Source organism: Aulostomus chinensis, chromosome 24, assembly GCF_037954235.1.
Source record: "Aulostomus chinensis isolate RoL2024-O1b breed Wild chromosome 24, RoL_Achi_v1.0, whole genome shotgun sequence".
NCBI classification, from domain to species: domain Eukaryota; kingdom Metazoa; phylum Chordata; class Actinopteri; order Syngnathiformes; family Aulostomidae; genus Aulostomus; species Aulostomus chinensis.
The window spans coordinates 4,679,231-4,703,304 of record NC_141343.1 but is presented as its reverse complement, the minus strand read 5'-3'; the positions used below and the strand labels follow the sequence as shown (position 1 = coordinate 4,703,304).

The 24,074-nt window shown below is 47.9% G+C and overlaps 1 protein-coding gene across 1 annotated transcript in view; it reads left to right on the top strand.

Annotated features, from left to right (window-relative positions):
- LOC147238423 (RAS guanyl-releasing protein 2) overlaps positions 1 to 21,822 on the top strand; it is a 37,344-nt gene extending 15,522 nt beyond the window's left edge. The window contains exons 7-17 of the mRNA XM_086198191.1: positions 625 to 798; positions 4,126 to 4,242; positions 4,557 to 4,838; positions 8,430 to 8,504; positions 8,775 to 8,897; positions 9,613 to 9,728; positions 9,812 to 9,953; positions 14,279 to 14,315; positions 18,098 to 18,256; positions 18,944 to 19,006; positions 20,503 to 21,822. Coding sequence (XP_086054317.1) covers positions 625 to 798; positions 4,126 to 4,242; positions 4,557 to 4,838; positions 8,430 to 8,504; positions 8,775 to 8,897; positions 9,613 to 9,728; positions 9,812 to 9,953; positions 14,279 to 14,315; positions 18,098 to 18,256; positions 18,944 to 19,002 — 1,284 coding nt within the window. The 3' untranslated portion in view covers positions 19,003 to 19,006; positions 20,503 to 21,822. The remainder of the gene's footprint in view (positions 1 to 624; positions 799 to 4,125; positions 4,243 to 4,556; positions 4,839 to 8,429; positions 8,505 to 8,774; positions 8,898 to 9,612; positions 9,729 to 9,811; positions 9,954 to 14,278; positions 14,316 to 18,097; positions 18,257 to 18,943; positions 19,007 to 20,502) is intronic.
- Positions 21,823 to 24,074: the final 2,252 nt, after the last annotated feature.

Sequence of the window (24,074 nt, the reverse complement as noted above, 5' to 3'; positions counted from 1 at the left end):
GTTTTCATTTATAAAATTAGTCGATTTTTAGTCTAAATTTGAGGGCTTCAGTCGACCAAGCATTTCTTTGGTTGATTTTGCTGTCATGATCACATGTGTCAAGAGTGACACTTTCTGGTTCCTCTCAAGGACTGGCAGAACAATATGATAACAATCTGAGCACGTCAGTGTGAAAAAAAAGCACCTTTAGTGGGTGGAGTTTGACGGTGGCCAGTGACCCCATTGGATACATGATAGCTGCTCTGGGGCTGCTGGCAGCTCTGCTCCTGGTTATTGCCATCACCCACATAGACTGAAGAAATTAAGAAAAATAAGGTCCAGGTTGAAGTTGAGCTTTTTAAGGGCGTTCCAGCTGTGCGATGATGCGACAAGTTTTATTGAAGGGGAGATATCTTGAAGCGTGGTTGCCGATAGCAGCAGAGATTGCCCCCGTTTCCTGGTGAGCGTCCTGAACATGAACGCGTGGAATGATCTGAACATGAGCGTTTGTGTCCGGCTGTACTCTGGTGCTGGGTTGAAGTACTGTGCAATCTAAACTCATATAAAAGTGTGAGGTTTTGTTTTTGGTTTTTTTTGTGGTAAATTACAGTAATATATTTTGTCCACACCTCTTCCTGTTTTCAGTTTCAGGACTACCACAGCTTCGTGATGCATGGCTGCACAGTGGATAACCCCATCCTGGAGCGTTTCATCACGCTCTTCAACAGCGTTTCTCAGTGGATCCAGCTCATGGTGCTCAGCAAGCCCACCGCGCCACAGAGAGCCGCTGTCATCTCCCACTTCATCAGAGTGGCACAGGTCTGTCAGCTGAGCCCATTAAGGTGGAGATCTAGGGTGCAGGAGGAAGCAGACTGATGGATGACTGTCTGGAGCCAGACAGGGAAAGACATAGAAAGGCAGATTGTGATTTACACCAAGAAATTTGGAGAGAAAGGGAAAAGTCATGCTTGAGCTTTGGTGATTTGCAGCGACACACACAGGCTGCGACCGCGGCCCTTTGGGTGACACAAACCGCGAGAGAAAAATCATTTAAATTGAAATGAAAACGCTTTGGAGGTCTTATCACATTACAATGCCCACTAAGAGTCTTTAAGACGCTGCCGCTGTCAGGAGGGAAATCCTCACATCTCTGTCTTGAAATTAAAAGTTTTTCCAACACACCAAATTATCTCCAATGGAGCAACATTTAAAACCTGATTTGCAGGCTTTATGATTAGACATGAAGTGTCGTAATAAACCGGAGCTGCAGGAGCGCATGAGCAGGGAGGACGCCTCCTGGTGACCTGTGGAGGGTGAGGCAACCTGAAGCTCCAGGGCAAATTTGCAGTCCAAGCAAGTTAAAAAGAAAAAAAACTATAAATTCTACTAAATTTGCACAATTTTGTGTGGCCAAGAAAAGGTCAAGGGGCAAACTGGCGGGACTGCATGCCTTTGATATGACTAAAGAGACTTGTTCAATCCACAAAAAGGGACGGCCAAAGTGAAACGTGGCCCACGCCGGCGAGCAGACAGAGTCACAGCGCTATGATGCTGATGGCGTGTATTTAAATGAGGTGATATGAACACGCCTGTTGCAAAACACCATCCCTGTATATGCAAATCAACTTCATTGAACTGCTGGTGCCTCGAGGAAGTTCACCGCTGAGTCTCGGGTCTGAAGCTCTGAGGGTCTGGGGTCTGAAGATCTGGGATCTGGAGGACTGAGGGTCTTGCATCTGAGGGTCTGGGGTCGGGAGGTCTGAAGATCTTGGTTCTGAGAGTCTGGGGTCGGGAGGTCTGAGGATCTTGGGTCTGAGGGTCTGGGTTTGGGAGGTTTGAGGATCTTGGGTCTGGGGTCGGTAGGTCTGAGGATGGTGGGTCTGAGAGTCTGGGGTCGGGAGGTCTGAGGATGGTGGGTCTGAGAGTCTGGGGTCGGGAGGTCTGAGGATCTTGGGTCTGAGGGTCTGGGGCCTGGAGGATTGAAGGTCTGAGGGTCTGGGGTTGGGAGGTCTGAGGATCTTGGGTCTGAGGGTCTGGGGTCGGGAGGTCTGAGAGTCTGGGGTCGGGAGGTCTGAGGATCTTGGGTCTGAGGGTCTGGGGTTGGGAGGTTTGAGGATCGTGGGTCTGAGGGTCTGGGGTCAGTAGGTCTGAGGATCTTGGGTCTGAGAGTCTGTGGTTGGGAGGTCTGAGGATCTTGGGTCTGAGGGTCTGGCTAAGTGAGATGAGAGAATGAATGAGATCAAAGTAAAAGATCAAAGTGAGATTGATATAGAGGTTGTGACATCAACCAGTGGCCCCGCCCTGAAAAACAAAGGGTACAGCACTAGATAAAAACTAGTGGGGGCGTGTCTAAGCAGTCATGACATCACATTATGGCCCCGCCCTACCCCCTAAACCCCAATCCACTTGTAGTGACAGTGATTATTGACATGTTTTATTATTGATTTTTGATTCATCCCAGTTTCTTCCTTCCTTTTGAAGCTCCTCCCTGCGTCTCCAGTCAGTGCGCCTCTGTTCTTGTCTTAATTAAATCTGAAGCTCCCAAACAAAGTTGTCAGGTGACTGCCTTTAGGGTTCTCACATGTCTGGGGACCGCCTGCCTTTCATTACAGGAACATCCTTCAAACGCCGTCCTGGGCTTCCCTCTAATTGATTTCGCTTTAGCTGATGTTATCATTTGCTCTGCTCAACCAGATGGGCTGAGTTTCCCTGGCGTGCGACAGTTCGCTCGTCTCCGCTGAGCGAGCGAGACTCAGTCGGGCACAAAAAGTGCAGCTGAAGAATCTTCACCCCGCGGTGCTGTCGGAGCGGAGGCTTCGTCGCGCTTCGTTGGGAGGGTTCTCATCGTCGGAAGGTGTCCCTCATTTTCATCTCAGCATGTTTGATCTTGTGACCTCAAAATAACTAAAGTGAGGGAACAACATAAATCTCCTCTTCTGTATATTTATATATATATATATATATATATATATATATATATATATATATATATATATATATATATATATATATCTTCAACAGACAACATGCTCCCACATAGCGGAGTACTTTTTTAATGAAGTATTCAGACTAAATCATGTCAGCAGCTCTCTGAATGTGCGTCTGACTGTCATGGCCGCCAGAGGCCGAACCCTGATGGTGGTTCTCTTTTGCTCCGTCAGTTTTATTGGAACCTCAGCGCGTCTCAGGGCCGACAGCATTTAGGACGTCTTCTTTATCCGTTTACCTTCAGCTTATTTGTCGGACCGTAGTTTTGGAAGTGTAATGATAGCAAATACTACTTGGTGACAGGCTTCGTGCTTTGCTGTTCATCACTCCGGCTCGGCGTGAGGACAAAAATGCTGTCAAAGCAGATTTCATCTCTATTGAGAAGCGGCACAGGCGGCGTTCTTGGCAGGTTTAGCACTTCTCACAGCCTCCCTCGGGGTATTCTGCTTGTGTCCCATTTCAGCTTTCTATCGGCAGCGCACTGCAACTGACTCCTCTTCCTGTATTTATTTCTGGACCTCAGGGAACTGTGGTATGATTTGAAATACAAACATGCTGCCTCTTTGCACATCGGAAAGCTCGATTCCCGACAATCGCACACTCTGATTTGTGTGTTTTTCTACTGGTGGATGCGTCCCGTCATCGGCTTTGCAATAACAGTTGGTTGACAAATGGATGAATTTGATCCAGCGGCCCTATCACACACGCAGCATTTATCTGACGCCCAGTGGAACGACCTGGCAGGATGACAGAGAAAGCGTCCCCAGGCCTCACTGCCGCCCTCCTGCACGAGCATGCAAATGCCGGGCTGCCTTCCACTCAGCTTCACCAATTGATTCCAAAGGGTGTTTGAGCTGAGTCAAATGTTCCCTCCTGGCAGCCCTCCCACACAGCTGCGACCCCATTGATTTTTAGGGAGATGCCACGCGGGCTGAAGGGCAGCGTGGAACCCTGCAGAGTGCCATTCACAAAGCTTAACTCTGACACGGACAGGTTGGAACATTCAGGGATAATATCATCAGCTTGTGGGCTGCTGAACACTTTTACAGACTCCAAAGTCTCTGGCTTGCTCCCTCGTAACATCAATCTTCTGCGCCGCCCTGTCCGTCACCCCCTCCGTCATCTCTGTATTCATATTTCTTCCCTCTCCATCAACAGAAGCTGCTGCAGCTGCAGAACTTCAACACCCTCATGGCGGTGGTGGGGGGTCTGAGCAACAGCTCCATCTCCCGTCTCAAAGACACACAGACCCACATCAGCGCCGAGACCAACAAGGTGCAGCAGCTGCAACCATCGCACACGTGCGATAGGTTCTACACAACTAGGCACTTAGTTAACAAGCGGCATTGACTGTTGATGGAGTAATCCACATGTCAGCTGTGGAGCTTCCTGCTCCTCCTACACACAGCCTCAGAAGAACAAATTGGAGCCGTATGTAGGAAAGTGGAGTGCAACAGTTGGGAAGTCGCAGTGTCTTGTCAGTTATGTAACTCCGTCTGGAGCAAAGATTTTTAGAAAGTTCTTTAAAGGCCTTTCTACACAAATCTCTCTTAAGACAGTTTTCCTTTGTCTTCTCACTCGACCTCCAGGTTTTCAACAGGCTTATTGAGCTGGTGACATCATGTGGCAACTACAGCCAGTATCGCAAACGCTTCTCCGAGTGCTCTGGATTCCGATTCCCCATCTTGGGCGTGCACCTGAAGGACCTGATTGCTGTGCATGTAGCGCTGCCGGACTGGGCTGACAAAGAGAAGACCCGGGTCAACCTGGCGAAGACCCAGCAGCTGTACACCATCCTTCAAGAGCTGGCGCTGATCCAGGCCACGCCACCCAACGTGGATGCCAACACAGATTTACTCAACCTGTTGACGGTAAGTGCGCGTGGGGGTGGGGTGGCGTGAGCAGTTGTTGCAAAAGAATTCAGAAGCGCGTAAATGAGAGTAGGAGGAAAAACGAGAAGAGTACTTTGTTCGGAGGCAGCGAGCAGGACGACTGGTCCACAGACTGTGTGCTGTTGGTACATGATTGGCTGGTCGTGGTCAGACAGTAGCCAGCTGGGACCACATCTGTGAGGACGGCGGCCAGAGAAGTATCTATATCTATGCATGTAGGTCTGTATGTGTAGATGGATGGATGGACAGATATGAATCTATATGTGGGGAACATCTGAGAACAGCAGGAGGAAACGCATCCATTGTCTCTTCGTGGTTATGGAAGAGTTTGGTTGCAGCACCGCGTCGATGCAGCTGCTCTACGTGACGATATCAACACTTTTGCACTTCAACATGCGTCTTATTTCATGACCTCATGTCTACAGTAGCTGTTGCTATGACAACATATTACTGGCTGACAAAAACACTTGAAGATTCACACACGTAAACCCTGTGTTTGTGTGTGTGTGTGTGTGTGTGTGTGTGTGTGTGTGGGTGGGTGGGTGGGGGTGCAGCACTGCAGTGTGTCAGGGTTCAGTTTACCAGAACTCTGATTGCTCTGATGATGAGTTCATCATGGGGGGTGCCTGGCCTTTGAGCAGCTTTCAGCAGAACCCGTCAAACCACACAGGTTGATAATCCCGCTGACTCCTGTTGGTCCGTTCACGATCTGAGGTGGACTGGAACACAGAGGCTGCATCCTCTCAACCCTGGGAGGCCAGTTTGAGTCACAGACGCAGGGAGAAGAGAGGAGCTGGTCTTAAACATGACAGTGAGGGTGGTCAGAGTCAGAGAAGTGGACCTGAATCCAGACTGACAAAGGGAGGCACGAACTGGTGGTTTATCGTTAACGAACAGCAATAACGTAACGCAACCCACCCACCCGACCGACTGATGAACACCAGGCTGAACGCACTGGAAATGACGAGGGCAAGAGAACGAAGCAGAACCGCCGGTCCAAGAACGACTGGAACCAAACAACGTCTAACGACTCAACAAAGAACTGGTGAAAGAAGAATGAAGGAGCTGATTGGACGAGAGGAACGTGGCTGGAGGAACAATCGGAGAGAACGCAAGCTTATCTGCCCCAAATATGCAAATGAGAGACAGCAATTAAGGAATGAAGTGGAACGTGACGGGATTAAACACATTTGAAGAACCTTTGCAAATGAACACGTGGTGTTGAGGCCCATCGTTGATCTTCAGGTCCAACAACGATACGGTGGGAGGCGATCGTGCTCTGAAGAGGAGGAAGAAACCATGTAAAAACAATGCCAGAGTACCACAAAATGTCAGGAGTGAGTATATAGAAAAAGTTTCTCAGCAGTGGGAGGCGCGGTTTGGTGCAGCTACGACTGAATGAGGATGTTTAGTGGGACATTCAGAGGATGATTCTGCCTCTCGGTGAGACACTTGCCTCCAGCTCGGAGTCCTGAGCCTGATCCTCGCCGGCGCTTCAGAGGCGCTCCAACTCCAGTGTGTGTCCCAGTGTGTTTTGGCAGATGCCGATTTCTGAATCTCTCCCTGAGTTTAATCAATCCCAGGAGATCAATTACTCCATCCATCTGCAGGTGTTCATGTGAGATTACAGCTGCCTTCCACTTTTCCGTCTCTGAGAAAATAAAAGAAAATAACTTGACAGGTTTTGGAGTTGAGGGGCAGCAGCGGGGAGGCTGGCAGGACACAGTCAATACCCAATTATCTCATGCCAGCGAGTATTGGAGTTGATGTAGCGTCGGTGCTGCTCGGCTTACAGCAGGGAGACGGAAAGAAAGTCAATAAATCCTTGAAAATAATGAAAAGGGGAAAGGCATGCCTGTGTCGAAAGTGAGAATAAGTTTAAACTGCACTTCTCCTCCTCTGAGTTTTGAATGCGTGAGACCTACTGAACGATCCACTAATTCATGAATTCCTTTCTTCGTACTACATTTATCGCCTCAACTCAGTAAAAACAGGAAGTTCAATAAGCCTCACAGGAATGATCCGAGGCTGCTGGGGATGAGCTCCCGTGCTCACCTGTAACAATCCTGCGGTTCTACAGTTCCATTTTGTCCGAAGCGACGTACAACGCAAGCGAGAATTCAGACCGGAGGGAAAAACCTTAGTCAGCACGACAAAGTGCTTCAAGTTTGATTGGCTGCAGGTGCTGCCGTCCAGTAGAAGAAGAAGTGCCAGGATTTTCTTCTTAATACAATTAAACCTCAACTGACCACAACCAGTAATTCAACATCATCAGAGTGAGTGGTCACCAAGAGCCGGGTCTTAAACCTCCTGACTCCTTCTACCCTGAGGACAAAGAGGAGGAGGCTCAGGTTTAAGAGCCCTGAACAGTGGAGCCGTCAAACGGAAGTTACCAGGCTAAGGGTAAAAGACGGTTCGAAGTATGAGCTCCTGTGTGTGAGGGAGCTCATTTACGTCCGTTAAGCTCTGCATTTAAAAAACCAAGCCAGTCGTTGATGACTCTAGTTCACACCGCAGTTACCTGCACATCCCAGGGGAGCTGGGAACACCTGGTTGTCCTCGCTGAAAGATGTTTTTCTGTTGTCAAATTATTGACGAGTTACACTGAAAAGACATCCCAGTGACACTATTGTGGCTACTTCGTGTATTACAGCAGTATTTTGCATTCATTTTGCAGTAAATCCTGTTTGTGTGCCGCGTCTTACGTAATACAATGATCCAACATTCCCACTTATGAGTTCTAATTTAGTTTAGTATTTCACTCAATATTTACTGCTTTCATGTGTGTCAGTCACAAGCACTACTGCAGTATTTACCATGTTATTTACTAGCCTTTCAAAATACTCCTCAATTCAAAAAGTGTGTCTGGAACCTGCAGTATTATGAGCTCGAGGCTAATGGCGACTGATTTATACAACAGAACTGTCTGAAATCTGCGTTGACGCTCCCTCAAGTGCGTCCTCCAGAGCCGTGGCGGCGTAAGCCCTCATCTACAAACGCTGGGAGCAGAGAACAAACCCCAGTCGGTCGCGCTCCTTCACGGCAGCGCTGAAGCAGAGGAGCTCTGCTTAGTTTGTTTTGAGCTAAAATCTCAGTGTTTGCGGATTATTGAACATACGGCTGGATGAAGAAGATGTGGTTTATACTGGATTATACTGGATTACACTGGACGATGTGCTTGAAACAGTTTTGCTGGGATAGTTCTTCATTTCATTTTTTCACACGTGTTGAGGCTCAGGAATGCACTTTTGACAATCTGTTTTTGAAAATCCGACCGAGTGGAAGTTTCTGTTGGTTGGAACTTGAAATAACTCAGATTATCGCCACAGTTGAAGGCTGGAGACGTGCACTTCCGCCACCGCCTGTTTGTGGCCGCCTCGCTGCACGTGCTTGCCATGACTTTGTGTTTCTAGCACATTCGGACGGGTTATTGAAGCCTCCCGGGTCTCTGAAACACACGTGAATCTTTATTGTCAGTGATTTGAAAACATTCCAGTTGGACACAAGTTTGCATCACTGATCTTTGGTGGTTCTGATGAGTGCTGACAGGCCGCTCTGGGCTCTGCGCAGGTTTCTCTGGATCAGTACCACACGGAGGAGGAGATCTACCAGATGTCCTTACAGAGGGAACCTCGCAAGCCGGCGGTGAGCAGATGCCCTCTGTCCCTGTCCTTCTCCTCTTCTACTTGACTGGGTAGTGACATGAAGGAGTGATGGTCCACACGCTGCTCCTGCTCCAGACTATTCATGTCCTTGTGAAAGGATGCTGGTGCAGCTCTGTCTTTCACGCTCTGGAGGAATTAAGATCCACTTGCTCTCACTGCAGCTCTCTTTTCTCTGGGAGGCGACCTCCTCCGCCTCCCCAGCTTCGTATTGATCTCACCTCAGGCTTTGCTGCTTTTTCTCTGCCTGCAGCAGAACTCCAGTCCCGCCCCCGCCCCTGACCCCAAGCCCACCATGATTGATGACTGGGCCGTGTCGGTGAAGCCCAACGCAGACCCCACGATTATCAAGAAACACATCGAGAAGATGGTGGAGGTGAGTCGTAGCCTGTGGGGTCAGCAGTGACCCAGTGGAGGCTGAGGCTGAATTATCATGGCGGCCGAGGTGCCAAGGGCTGTGAGGGCGGTTTGGAAAACCGTGTCCTGAGAAACCACAATTCCAGGGTAGCAAGTGGACAAAGGTCTTAAAATCTGCGACTCTGTAATGTTTTTCTGACGTCAGGGAAGCGAGCGAGCGACCAGAGGGTTGCTGGTTCAATCCCCAGGACCAGCAAGATAACATGATAACTGATGCCCCTCTGTTGAGGATGAATGGTAAATGTGATGGAACTCCCACAGTTTGAAATGAGCTCATCAACGGTGAGGGTTAATGTGAGCTGATGGGAGAAGCCAACCGTTACCTTCCGAACTTCGGTGGATGATGAAGTAACTGACGCACCAACCTGGCCGGTTCAGGCGACTTTGAGGTGTCGTCAGTTGCTGAGTGCGAATCAAAAACACATGCACACATCATTAACCTCTGGAATACCAAAATTGGAGACTAATTTGAAAACCTCAGGATTTTTCAAATGCAGACATTAAGAATAGTTCTTATTTATGATTGTTTTTGTACCATTTCACACTCCTAACCGGAGAGACCGACAGCAGCAGTTTTGATCCCTGTTTCGGGCGTGTAACAATTCACCAGGATTATGTTGTCAGAATATAATCTGCTGCAATCCCACGCTGACACCCATGTTTCCACCTTCCAGTCAGTCTTCAAAAACTTTGACACTGATGGCGATGGTCACATCTCCAGGGATGAATTTGAAGCCATCAGGAACAACTTCCCTTACCTCAGCAAGTTTGGAGAACTGGACAAGAACCAGTGAGCAGGCGCCACGTTTATCTGCTGATGGAGGATCCGTGCTGTTTGAGACGGAGCGTTTTCTGTGTCTCTTCCTTTCACAGAGACGGGCAGATCAGCAGGGAGGAGATGATCGACTACTTCATGAAAGCCAGCTCTCTGCTCAACTGTAAGATGGGTTTCATCCACACGTTCGCCGAGGCCACCTACGTCAAGCCCACGTTCTGCGAGCACTGCGCCGGCTTCGTGAGTAACGCCTACTGGTATTCTTGTAAAACTGCACGTGTAAAATTCTTTATTGACAATTTTAAATACTCGGCAGAATGATCCATCATCCCTTCAGGCAACATTGATCTTGGTAGCTATTGATTTATCCACTAACCTAATCAAAGGCACATGCCACAGTTTGTTTGAGAAGGTCAAAGGTCAGCTGTGCTCGCCCTGCCAATCCAGCACGCACTTCATTGGGAGTATTGGTGCATGACATCCGCCTCGTCTCTCAGAGGTGTCAGGTCAGGCCAAAGCCAATTAGTTTGAGCTACATGCGGCCGATGTTGCATTCTGGGAAATATGGGAGGAAGGTAATTGGGTGAGATGATGAGCTTCCCCCGTGGTTGTGCTTTATCTTCGTGTTTGTGCGTGGCCCCTCCCCAAGGAGCCCAGTGCTCGAGACAGAGAGTGAGTCGGCGCTAACGAGAGCAGGAGTGAGAACCCTCCTATTGAGTTTCTGCTGCACAAACAGAAGATTTTAGAGTCTAGTGGCTTTTCATATTTACCCACTAAAATCTCCAGGGAAGGCTTGAGCAGTTTCCAACCATCACGGGGGGAGACGTGGAGGAGAGAGCAGGGGGGAGATAAGGCGGTGAGCTCCTTCCACTGCCAGTGTGCATCAGTGTGTGACAGAGGGAGATAGAGTCGCTGCTTCCTCATCTGCCTGCTTTGTGCTTTCCTCTTGGCTGCTGTGCAAGAACAATATTTTTCCACTGCCTGGTTTCAGCACTTGTCTTTTACCAGGCTGAACAAGCCAGGTGGGGCTTCCTGGTTCTCTCAACCCCCCCAGCCACCATCAGCCCATCCTCTTAACAGCACGCTGATGGTTTTATTAAATGCATCAGGATCTCTTTTTGCATCTCCGGAGGATGCAGTAAGTTAGTAGCTGCAGGCTCGGAGCGCTTTTAAATGAAAGATCAGCGTGTGATGCTCAAGGCTTTGGGGGCTGTTGACAGTTTAACTCCATTGAATCAAAATGAGGCAATGTGTTGACACAAAGCTCTGTTTTCATTCCTCACTGCCTCAGCAAAGTCAGTGTGGCGAAGACTCAACTCCAACGCGTGAGTATTTACTCTCTGGATCGCTGATAAAATCCAGTCTTTTGCCCTCAAGCCATCGGTCCTGCAATAAAGCAACTCAATCAGGCACCTTTATGGTCCCTTTATGGAATGATCACACCCAGCTATTGATCTCCCAGCTCCAGAGGGGATTCATCTGGGCTCGTCCGGGTGAGCCGATCCTCCCAGGTTACAGATGTTCCACACGTTCCACTGTACAAAATCCCACGCAGACGGTCGGGTGGCCCTCCAGCTACAGAGGATGCCACACGGTGTTTTCCTCACTTTCAGTTCTCGTTCACTTTTACTTTCTGAGCCGTTTTCAGTGTCGGTACATCACACATCGACGTTGCACGTCTTCAAGTGCTATTTTCTAAAACTCCCTGTTTTTCCTCCCGTGTACTTTACGTCCTTGCCCAGAGGAAACATCTGCTATGACCTGAAAATCCCACCACTGAACGGGTTTCATATCATGGTGTGATTAGTATGTTAAAAAAAAACAACACAGACAGACAGACAGACTACTTTATTAGAAACACATTACAATATTTACAATATTTTTATATATCCGCCACTTCCGTCACTCTTAAGTAATTCAAGGGACTTTTTACAAACAATAAAATTAAAAGCCTGGTTACAAGATTAAAAAAAACACAAAATTCCTTGATTAATTTAAACATTCGAAGCTGCAAATACGATCTTGGTCGTTTCAGGGTTTCAGTCTGTCGTCACGTTTGCATGCATCACACGAAAGAATTCCTGTGGTTGGCACAACTTAATTCAAATGAGCAGTCGAACAAAACATGAGTTTTGTTTAAAAAAAGAATGGAAGACACTGCTTTTATTCCGCTCAGACTCAAACGTGTACTTCAGCTGTTTCAGTTTAATGACTCTGATGAATCTTAGTTGTTAATGGTGGTAACTGTGACAAAATTAAAAACGTGCATCGATGCCTTTGGGGTTGCTGGTAAGCAGATTTCGTTACTTGAGGATCAAACTTCGTATTTACTGTAGCTCCAACCGTCTTCATCAACAGAAGCAGCCGGCTTGAACTCTTCCTCTTCAATACCGGGAGGATCCAGTGGATGGAAACTTCCACGATAGAGAGTTAGAAATAAAGAGATGCGGCCTGAGGGCCCCGTGTCTGTTCTGAGGGTGATATCACACAGGCCAGGAGAGGAAGCAGCACGCTGTCACTCAAACGTCGGGACGGAAACCACAGTCAGGATGGTGGAAAGTAGCAGAGTACATTTACTCAAGTAAATTCCATTTCTTCAGGAGAAAGATGACGATTTGATACAACTGGAGTTTCACCACTGCGGTTTCTTATATTTGTGCTGTCTTACTGTGAGAATGACCCGTGTATTCACCAGGAGGCCACCATTAAAGAACGGCCATTTTAGCTCCGTCTCGTTCTCCCTGAGTCATGTGCCTCGTCATATTCAAGGACTCTGATTGGCTAACTGGAATGGGTCACATGCTCTGGACCAGCAGCCTTCCAGACCCTGACAAGCCTTTAAAGATTAGAAATTCAGATGCAGGGGCTGGAGCCAGAGTAATGTTCTTAAGAGTAATGAAATATGGAATTAGCAATCGTATCAATGATAGCAATCCAAATGAAACATGAGCGTCCAGCAGCAGTGAGTGCAGCCCTCGTTTGTGTTGCGTTGTGTTCCTCTGCTGAGGCAGTAAAGGTCAGCCAGTCTCGTTGTGTTTGGATCTTCTGCCTTTGTTGTGTTGCCTCGAGCTGTGTGTGTTGGTGTCTTTGTTTGTGTGTGTATGTCTATGTATGCAGGTGTAGCCTGTGTGTTTGCATGCATGCAGCTAGTTTTGAGTGTGTGTGTGTGTGTGTGCGCGCGCGTGTGAAGAGGTCAGGATATTTTCTGCCTCTTCAGATGTGCCAGGGCCGTGTGTGATCTCCAGCTCGCCTCTTTCATGTCATTGTTCCCCTACTGTCTGTGCGCTCCCTACGTTCTGCTTGATCTTGGTTCACCTCCACCCCCTCCGTCCCGCCAGCCCCCCCCCCCCCCCCCCAAAACACACACACACACCTCACCCCTTCCTCACTTCCGCCACGCTCTCACACTCCAACATGTCTTTCTGTTCCGTGGTTGGTACGTCAGGGTCAGTTTGGGACTGCAATGTGGGTGTTTGATCCCATCAACTGCTAGCTTGGTGTGTCATCACATTTTCTAGAACCTGTACGCTGGTTGTGATTATTACTGTTTCTCTTTGAAAGAACCTTAAACTTCAGGTCATATTTGGTGAAAATGCCTCACCCAAAGTTACCTGACGCTGGGTTAATGCACGCGTTGGCTCTCATTTGAAAGGAACAACTCTTTTTTTTGCCCAGCGTTCAGAATCAGTGGAAGTGCTCCTGGCACTGAGGAGCGGAGGGCTGAACACACAAATTGAAGGGTTTTATTGTAAAAGCTGGAACCTGTTGGTGCTGAGCGCTACTGCAGTTAGAACTGGAGCACTAAAGGGGCCACGGCATCAAAACCGACCTGATTCCGGCTCAGACTTCGGCGATACATCATCAAAACTGAGAATTTCACTTGTGTTTTCTCCTGAGTACATTTAGGCATTTCTAACTCTGTCAAAAGTGGGCCAAAATTTTGCCGTTTCTGGATCCCATTCTTCATCTCTGTGAGAGAAAAGAAGGGGAACAACTCCGGCAAATTGTAAGCACTGGCGTTATTGTTGGCCTCCAGTGTGTTGATGCTTTTAGTCACGTGATGAGAGTTCACCTCAATGATGCGTCCAGGCACAGCTGACGCGATATGTCACCTTTCTCAGAATGTGATGACATGTGATTGACGCCAAGATCGCTTGAATAAACAAGGAAATGATCAACCATTGATTGTTCAGGGGAACAAAGCTTCAAATGGACAACGTTTCTTGGGGAAAGTTTAAGGGTCTGCAACTATAGCTCAGAAAATGAAATGCACACTTAGACAAGGAGGGTGACGGCGTCATTAGGAGGGCGAGGTGCTGTGGGACTGGAGGGAGTGAGGGATTAATCCAGCTCCTCTCCTCACTCTGGCTTAGATGGCCGGAAGGTTCCCTGGAGCTTCTACTCATGAGGCTGTCAGGTATTGGCCTGGATGTGTGACACACGTCACCTTCTCAGATGTTGGTTCTGTGAAGATCACAGCGTAAAGGAAGCCTCACAGCTGCTTTTTAGCTGAAAACATCTCCTCAGCAACAGCTCACTGCTCATTTCTGTCTCTCTTTTTCAAGATATGGGGCTTCTACAAGCAAGGCTACAAGTGCAAAGGTAAGAGAGCCGTTCATGTTGGTCTGCTGCACAGAGATCTGCTCAGAGCGTCCAGCTTCAAAGAATTCAAAGCACTTCTTTTTAACACTATTGATTCTCAGCCATCACTCTGTCACACACACACACACACACACACACACACACACACACACACACACACACACACACACACACACACACACACACACACAGTAGATAAACATCCACAGAGTTGGAGGGGTGAGTAAATGTCATCAACACAGAAACCATGATGGCAAATATACCACACGCTGATCTACTGTATGTCCACGCACACACACACACACACCCACACACACACACACACACACACACACACACACTTGCGCGGAGGCTGGATAAGCTCCATCAACATGACATTTAGGGCATTTGCTCCACTCTTATTTGAAGAAGCTGGAGCAGAGATGCGAAACCTTCAGCCCCTCCCACCTTCCTCATCCTCATGCTCAGGACACACACACGTGGCTCCCTCCTTCTGCCTCTGCTAAAAATCAGCTGTAATCATCTCCACGCATTAAGAGCTGTAAATAACCGCACTGAATATTCCTCCAGCCAGTTGTCAAGGAATGCAGCCAGATCTGAATCCCTCCGCGCTGTGATTGATTACATCTCAGCAGAGGAAGAAATGGAGCCCACAGTCTTTCACAGGCCTTGACTTCATGATGGTGTCATGCTGCAACAAATGTGAGCCCATTACTGTCACCGCAGGCGCTTCCCCCTGGTGGCTTGGGCAGGTAGTGCTAGTGTTAGCATCTCATCTGCCAGCAGCTACCAGCTTGTTCACTTCCTTCAGAGTGGCAAGTTTAACTCCTCGTCCCCTCATCCAGGAGAACAAAAGTCCTCCACAGTCAAGATACCAAAAACCTCACAGTCAGTTTTACTGGTCAGTGAAACACGTGGCCATGGTTGAACGACAGCGCCGATGACATCACCCTCCTCCTCTGCTCTCTGCGTTGCAGTTGCAAAGTCAGTGAGTTTCCCCCTCAGACTGCAGGCTTGTAAGCACGTTGGACTTGTTCCCAGCTCACGCACATTTAGCGTCCACGCCCAGTGGCCGTTTCAGCAGGAAGCTCCACAGGATGTCCAGAGTTGAAGCCTGGTGACAAACTCCGCTTCCTCCTGGGGTTCAGAGGTCAGATAGTTGAACACATTGCGAAATTTTTTAACCCCCAACTTTGTCTCACAGGAGGGGAAGCCACCTAACTGTGGCTCGGCATTCAGCTCGGTTTGGAGGGACTCTGACAAAAGTCAAAATGCGCAAGAACTAATTTGAGTGTTGCAACATTTCCTGTCTGACGTCCAGATTTCTAGAGGAATGAGAACGTTTAGTTGCCTCTCAGCTGATGAGGCTGAGTAGGTCAAGTCTGCAGACACTGATCAACCACCTGATCCCTCAAACCACCGTCCAAGCAGCAGACAGCAAACATCCCAGTTCATCACTCAGCACCCTCAACAGTGTTGCTGCTGCGGCGTATGAAGATGATGTGGGTGAGCAGCTTCAGAGCTGATGACTGGAGACGCTGTGGTGTGTTTCTGTGTCAGCCAGTCAGACTCCTGCGTGCGCGTCTGAAGAGCTGCTGTGTTTTCCTCATTCACCAATTCAAGAACAAGCAATACAAGTAACCCTTTTGTTGTTGCAGTAGCCAACTATCAACCAGTAGAGGGCACTTTTATAGTGGTTTGTAACAGAAAATGCAGAATTAGAATGCTGCACCCTGAATTGTAAAGGTTTGGAGCTGAATCCATGAACCACCCTGGGAAACGACCACATGAATGCAGCTGAAAATAGTCAGTTGGAGGTTTTAGTAAATCTTTAAATAGCTCGCAACTTAGCATCTAACACCCGAGTTGCATAGCAACCAGAGTAATTAATGCTCCTTCAGGGCGTGCTTTAGGGGAAAAGGATGCTTCTCTGGTCACACGCTCATTCCCGCATCACAAAGACATTCTGCTTTAAGCAAATATGTGTTCAGCGTTTCGATGATAATGTTTGGGTGGAAATTCACACCCGCGTGGTCGCTGCTGTGGAGAAGAAGGAGGGAAAGTGTCAGGGAGGAACAGCACAAGCACACAACAGATTTATGACTGACTTTATACTTTCAAACCTGCTAATACTCCTGATCTACCCTCCATGTTGGAAAGTGTGTGTGTGTGTGTGTGTGTGTGTGTGTGTGTGTGTGTGTGTGTGTGTGTGTGTGTGTGTGTGTGTGACTCAGACTGGCAGTGTTCTGGGGCTTCAGTGAGACCAGATGAAGTCGCTGGGAGCCCCGCAGCTATTTATCCTCATCACCAGTGCTGGTCTGAACTCAGAGAGGCGATTGGCAGGGAGGGAGTAGGAATGAATCACCCACCAGCAGGAGCGTGTTGAAAACTGAGTGTGTGTGTGTGTGTGTGTGTGTGTGTGTGTGTGTGTGTGTGTTTGTGTGAGTTCATTGGGACATGATATGAGAGGAAACTGTCGCAATGACTGCAGTCTAGCATCCGTATCAATACGAGGACCTGCTGCATGGTGCTGCACCATCAGCAAAGACAACGAGACGCGCCAGCGCTCTCAGCCTCTCTTGTTGGAGGCGTCCTGTGGCTCATTTTGGTGTCTTTGCTTTGTACGTCATGGTTATCAAAGGCGGAGGGCAAACCTGAGTTTACCCCTCTTGTGTCCAGGATCAACTGTGAGTGAACGGAGGCTTGATGATGACGAGGAAACTCAATGAGCTGCAAGTGATTTTTGGCATTTTCTCAAATCTAAATGAAGAAAATTCTATAATGATTTGAAAGGGTACATTAATAACGGTAATTTGATGCTTAATTAACCATTAGTTATCAGTTAAATAGCGTCTAGTAATTTACTAAAGGTGTTCATGTTGAATTTATGGGTAACATGCAAGTACTGGGGGAAGTTTGCGTCACAATAATGATCATAAAAGCTTCAATGGGCGTAAATAAATGGTTAATTCTAATCTTTATTAATGATCTCTGTGTTACTGAGGAGCTTTTGTAAGTTTTTTTTTTTAGCAAGCAAATCTCTGGAAATGAGAGAAAATCCAGATTAGTATTCATTTTCTGTGACATCCTGGTGAAATCTGAACCTGAAGTGGGTCGGTTCTGATGCTGCGGACTCTTGTGTTCCGCGCTCATGTCTTTGGGTTCTGCTGCTCCCTGCCAGTCGCACCGACTGAACCGGAGGTCAAGAGCTTTGAGAGCAACATCCTCTTTTTATCCTGACCACAGCTTTGTGTGCCTTTCTATGTGCTTTCAGCAAATTTGACCCAAGGTTTTGGTGATTTGTCTGACAACAATGCTAACACACACACACACACACACACACACACACACACACACACACACACACACACACACACACACACACACACACACACACACACACACACACCTGGTTTCCTACTCTAATATGACTTGTTGGCGTCCCATCACTCTCCTAGCCTCCCCCTGCTTGGCAGAGTTGCTGCCAGGTACTGTCGGCCTCACCGTGTGCGTGTGCCAGTGTTCATGCGTGTGCATGGCGTGTCAGAGCACGTTCCTGTCACCACTAGCTCTCCCCTTCGCCCCCATGTTTCTGTTTGCATCCGCCCCTCCGTCTGACCGTCCTCCTGTCTCTCCACCCCGCTCCTGGCCCTCCTCTCCCTCCTTACCGTTCCGCCTTCTCCCTCGGCGCCTCTCCCTCCCTCTCCTCCGACCCTCCTGCTCTCTCCTCCTCTTTCGGCACCTCTCTCTCCCTCCATCCCTCCCCCTCCACATGGATGCAGCCTGCGGGGTGAACTGCCACAAGGCCTGCCGAAGCCGCCTGGCTGTCGAGTGTCGGAAGAGAACCAAGAGTATCAGTCACGAGACGCCGCCGGCCCTCCAGGCCAGATCCTACAGCTTCCCTCCACCGGCCAACACCCCGCCCAGCCTGCAGAGCACAGGTACCTCGGTTCCCACATGCACTCAGAGTCTAACGCTCCTTCATTCCTTAAGGGTCTGGCAGGCAATTCTGTAGCAGTATGTCCCAAAAACTACTAATGAGAACCAGCGTCACTGATGCTTTTGTCTGAAATTGTCATGACTGAATACCTCTTGTTGTGTTAAAATGATTTTCCTCAGCAAATCACAGGCCATATTTCAGCAACGCTCCGCTATTCCTACTCGGGCGCCTTTCATGGCGTCACAGAATGATCCTGAGAGTCATTAGTGGCACAGTCACCGTCCCAGGGAGGTGTAGCTCGGAGGAATGTGCCGAGTGTGGTCTCAGCCCTCCAACACCTACACTATTTTGAAGGGTGCTTTTGTCTTCTTCCAAGCATACGGAGCACTGACATTTGGAAGAAATTCAACACAAAAGAGATACATTTGAAATGGAAATGCGGTTGGCCCACCGCGGCGATGTCGGTGACTCAGAGCTGCGGTGCTTTCATGTGACGCTGGTGGAAGTGTCGCCGTGCCGCTCGTCTCTATCTGTGTTAACCTGTTTGATCAGAAGCTGCCAGCCAAACAAACACGCACACTAAACACACAAAAGCCAACATTTCTTCAGCCTGGGGAAGCATTTTTCCGCCTGATGGACCAATCAGCTCTATTCCTCATTCACCCCCCCCCTTCTGTGTTTCCATCAGTTATTGCTGAAGAGGACATAGAGGCGGTGGAGGAAGGAGTGTTCGATGTCCACCTATAACCAGGTGAGAGACCTTCACGTGTTCTCCCACTGTTGTGTTCTTGTGTAGGACTTTGGCCCTGGAGGCTCTGTAGGAGGCTCAGACTGGTCTGAGTGGGGAAGTTGCAGCTGCATTCTATGTAATAGCCAGCAGGGGGCGACGTCACAGTCTGCAGCAGAAGTCTGTGAGGAAATGCGAGTATTTGTCTCCTCAGGTTTTCCCTCACCAAGCATTTAAAGGTCTTGAGTCCTCTTCCATGAGCACTTAGTAAATACTGTAGAGGTAAAGCAGCAGGGAATGATTGCCAGTTAGCCCCTCCCTCAATCAGCATAGAGGCGTGGCGATGTTATTCACATAGCCCCGCCCTCTCAACTAATTCTGGTTAGTTTGAATTCCAATCGATAAGATAACGATGACCAAAATGCCAAATGCTAAAATTCTGACCCCTGAACTGTGCACGTGTGTGTGTGTGCATGTGCGTGTGTGTGTTTGTGGGGGGGCAGCCTCAGGCTCGTAGCCCTGAGGGAGAAGACAGGGTGCTGCAGCGCTGCATCAGGAGCTTCTGCCTGCTGCATCAGGAGCTTCTGCCTGCTGCATCAGGAGCTTCTGCCTGCTGCATCTCAGATTTTGTTTCCTGAGTGTTTTAACTCTTCTACCTCTAAAGTGGGAGTGTCCCACAGCCACCACACTGGAGGTGGGAATAAACAGTCCTGCAAGCCATTGGTATGAATCCATTTTTAACATGATAACCCCTTTTTTTAAAAATCCTGATTACTGTCAGGACCAATATCTTGCGGCATCCTGGGGGTAGGTGGGCAGAGTTCCCAGCATGCTTTGGAGACAGTGTGTCACAGACATATTTCAGGTTCATTTATGTTCCAAACCAAGACTGATGGTATCTAGTACACATTTACTGGTGTTCCTTGTATTTCAGCTGCAGTGTTTAAGTGGGCTCCAGCTGTTATTGTGGGACAAAGCACTTTGCACCATGAGTGTAAGTTACATTCCAAGAGTGGGTCGTAACGGTTCTATAACCACAGCTGCTGCGTGACACTTGCTGTTGTTGTGCAGTGTAGGAGACACAGGAGTTGTTGAAGCAAGTAAAAATGTTGGGTTCCTTCTGTTGCCTTCAAAATAACATCTGTCTTGATACAACACTGTGGAATTTCTTGTTGCTTTTCGATTGTTACTTTTGCCATGAACAGCATTTGTTGCAAACAGAGTTGATGTCACTTAACCGACTTTTTACAGCTTTGTTTGCCGAAGAACCATGAACAGAGCGCTCAGGAGTTCGCTTAGATCAGGAATGCAGTGTTGAAAACCAGAGGCACTGAAACCTGTAAAAAGAAACTATGAAACAGGAGTTTTCACCATTCATATCTAACAGCCAGTGCTTAAAAAATGCATCCACCCAACACAACCGTGGAGGACAACAGGGGCGCAGGAACGGGTTTTTGGAGGTGCACCTTGCACGGGTTGAGTCTTGAACTGCAGTGACAGTGTCCACTCCTCTGTTTTAGAATCCCTCCTACGGTCGGCGTGCAAGAAGCCAAATCCAGTGACTGTCTGCAGCCAGACGCAGAACTGCTCTGGGATGTCAGTTTTAAAAGCCCTCAAAACTGAGGAGAAATTGCACTGAACACCAAGCCAGGATACCTACATGCTGCCACACAGTGGACACATACTGCTACTGCAACTCCACCTAACTCACATGAATGTGAATGGAATGTATTTTCATGATTTCTATGTAAAATATCGGCATTTCGACTACGTGTTGACCAGGAGTGTTACTATATCTCCCTCTCTATATAAGAAATCCACAAAATTGTATGTTCGAGTCACTGGAAAGTTTTCAAGTTTTTCCTCTGAACATAAGAGTGGTGCTGTTTACTGCCAAGAATGTACTGCTTTTTATTGTCATCATCTTGTTTTGAAATGCATTTCAGTGGACAAATAATAGGACCAATTTTGATGTCACATACAATATTGTGGATGCTGTGGTTCCGTCTGAAGCATGAGGATAAAAGCAGCCGTCGCCAGACAGCTGAGACGACTGTCGACAGTTATAATTAGGGTGGTCTTTGAACAATGTTATATTTTTGTCTTGTTTACCTGAATATCAGTGACTGTCCTATAGATATAGTGTTGGTGTTGTTTGCAATGTCTTGTACCAGTGCACCAGTAGACGATCTATCTTCTTGCAGTACTGTGAATGTAGCAGAAACAGTAAAAATGCTGCTGTCAGATGCAGAACTCATCTTCCCCAGCGGAAACGGTGACAGCAGCTAACTGGCGAACTGCAGCTTCACTGGTTTGACGTCTCGTGAGTTCTGGAACGAGCAGCTTTGCAGTTTTTGAGACTGTCACTGCAGATAAAATAATTAAAAGCCTGAAAAGGGAGTAATGATGCTTTTCATTTGACGGCAGCATGTAACAAGATTTCCCTGAGAATTTTTTTTTTTCGGTGTTATGTTGCTGTATTTGTCCCTGCATGCTTCTCTCTCTCTGCAGATCGTCCACGCACACGTTTCAAAGTCTTTAATGCACCTTGCCAAATCATGATTTATTTAGGAAACACAAAATTAGGAATGGAAAGATGCTTTGTGCCTGTGCAGCGACGCATTCCCATTACGACTCCCATATTATCAAGGTTTTGTGTGCCATCGAGACTCCCGCGAATGCTGGTATTTATTTTTCTGTAGCATAGCTGCGGCTCCTGTGCCGCTTCCTGCTTGACGAAGGATGTTTTTAATTGCTCCGTGAATGAATCTGTCACTCTGATGTAATTCTCCTCCCTGTGGTCTCCGGATAATTCCCAGTATTAAATGCAGCAGGCATCATTCTGGCGTGCTCTCTTGAAGAATTTCTGATGAATCAGTTATATTCTGATCAATGTCTTTGCTGTTTCCACTTTGACATGCTTCTTCAGAAGAGATGTGCTTCTGGAGCTAAAAGTAGTTTACGCATATTTTAAAAAAACAACAACAACTTATTCTTGTTGTCCCAGGGAAGAGCAACAAATAAATACAGTTTCATGTCTGAATTTGAAATACTCATTGAAGGAATGCTCTCTGGGATGGGGAGGCCTGCTGATCTCGGAATATTTTCGCCTTGCTTCACCCAAATATTTAATTTTCCTTTCGAGTGCTCATAACAAGATGTCTTCCGCTGACTAAGATGTGTTTTTGTTGCCTCTTACATCACTTCCGTGACTCCAGAATGCAGACAGAGCCAGCCTCGCTATTTAGCTTGAAGCTAATGGAGACTGACGGCTAACTTAATAGCATAACTTCCCAAAAACATCGGTTTACAAACTCTCCAGACCGTTGTTCCTCATGAGCCTTGCCTTCTCAATCCAGGGGGTTGCTCAGTAATCCAGAAACTCTTAGTTTCGATGTAAAATAATCTACTGAACTGTAAGTGTTAGCTTGTTTTTAGCTTTAGAGTCTTGCTGTCGTTAGCCATCATCTGCCATTAGCTTCAAGCTACATATTCGTGTGTGTCTCTTTCTTTGTGGGAGTTATGAAGAAGAAAGGAACAAACGTTGTTGTGAGAACTTTAAAAGCAAAAAAAACACTTTCTGGCTTCAATGCAAAGCTGCTGAGTTTAATTTAGTTCGGCCCACATAATAAACCAGTTGAATAAAATACCAGACATAGAAGTATTATTACTGTAAGGTGGAATATGCAGCATGCAAATCTTCTCTTTTTCACGTCTAGTGCAGAATTGCTGGTCAATGCCACTTGAATGGCCTCTTAACTGCTTGATGCAATGACTTTGTCATCATTTCCCAACTCCAACACTTCCACCAGAACAGTTTCACCGTGATTACGACACAACAGTGGTGATGAAAAACGTCTCTGACCACATCCACTCCCAAAACCGCCGCATGCAGAGGCTGAAATCGATTGTGTAAGTGCCACCACACACTCCAGCTGTCCTTCATGTGACCGTGATCCAGCAGCATCCACCGGACGTCTATTACAGACATGAATAAACCAGCCCCGAATGAGCCTCGCAGTCAATGCCACAACTAATTACTCAGAGATGAAGTCAAGTGTGGGCCTCTGATTGCCTGTTCCCACTCTCCATGTCCTGTTCAATGGGAGCGCATCGATCTGGTTATATTCAGGCGTTGAGTCGGCTCATATCTCATCCGCTGCCCTGATGCGGATAGAAGCACTCGTGGGAACTGACAATGATCTGATGAACTGCACAGGTGATGTGTTCATAACTTGGCTGTCGACCTCGGTCGCATAACCACATTTAGAGCTTTTCATCCGAGATCCGTCTGTTCCCAGGAGCTGTCGCAGAAACGTGAGGTTTGTCACAGGTAAGTAGATCGGAGCAGTGGACAGTTGCGTGCAATCAACCTGGTTTGCATGCTGACGCAGCCACAGAGAGCGAGCAGGAAGCAAACGCATTCAGACGCGAACAATAAAAGTTTCATCAGGTAACTGCGAGTGTCACTCCTGAGTTCATCCCTTGCATGCAGGCACAGATTTCCTTCCGTGCCCTTGTGCTCTCCACAGGCTCCTCAGAAGCGTTATCTCCAACCTGGGGAGGTGTGAAGCAGCCGCTCATCGCCAGAGCTCCACCGCAGGCGAGCAAGCACAGAACTGGCAGGCAGCCTTGTGGGGGGCAACACGGTAGAGCTCATCATCCTCTCTTATCATGACATGTTGACGGCCGAGGATGAAGAGGAGCAGGTCATGCGGTGATTGCAGGTGTGGACCCGAGGACGACTGCACGCACCCAACCGCTCTCACAGCCTGAGGCCTTCATGATGGTGGTCAGCGCAGGGTAGACAGAAGGACGGGTCATGTCACGGTCCAAGCTTGACCCCTCCATAATCCCCCCTTTCATCCATCACCCTCCCCTCCCGAAGCCAAGAGCACATCGGACTGCCAACTCTCGAGCGCTGAACATCTCTTTTAGCTCTGTGATTGATATCTCTTATTCAGCGGTGGAAAAGACCTCCTAGCTGCACAACCATTTAGCCTGCAGCTTGACTGATATTGATCTGAGAAGTCTGAAATGAGGGAAATTGAATAGCACCGCAGCTAATTACACGGTAATGAAGGCAGGAGGG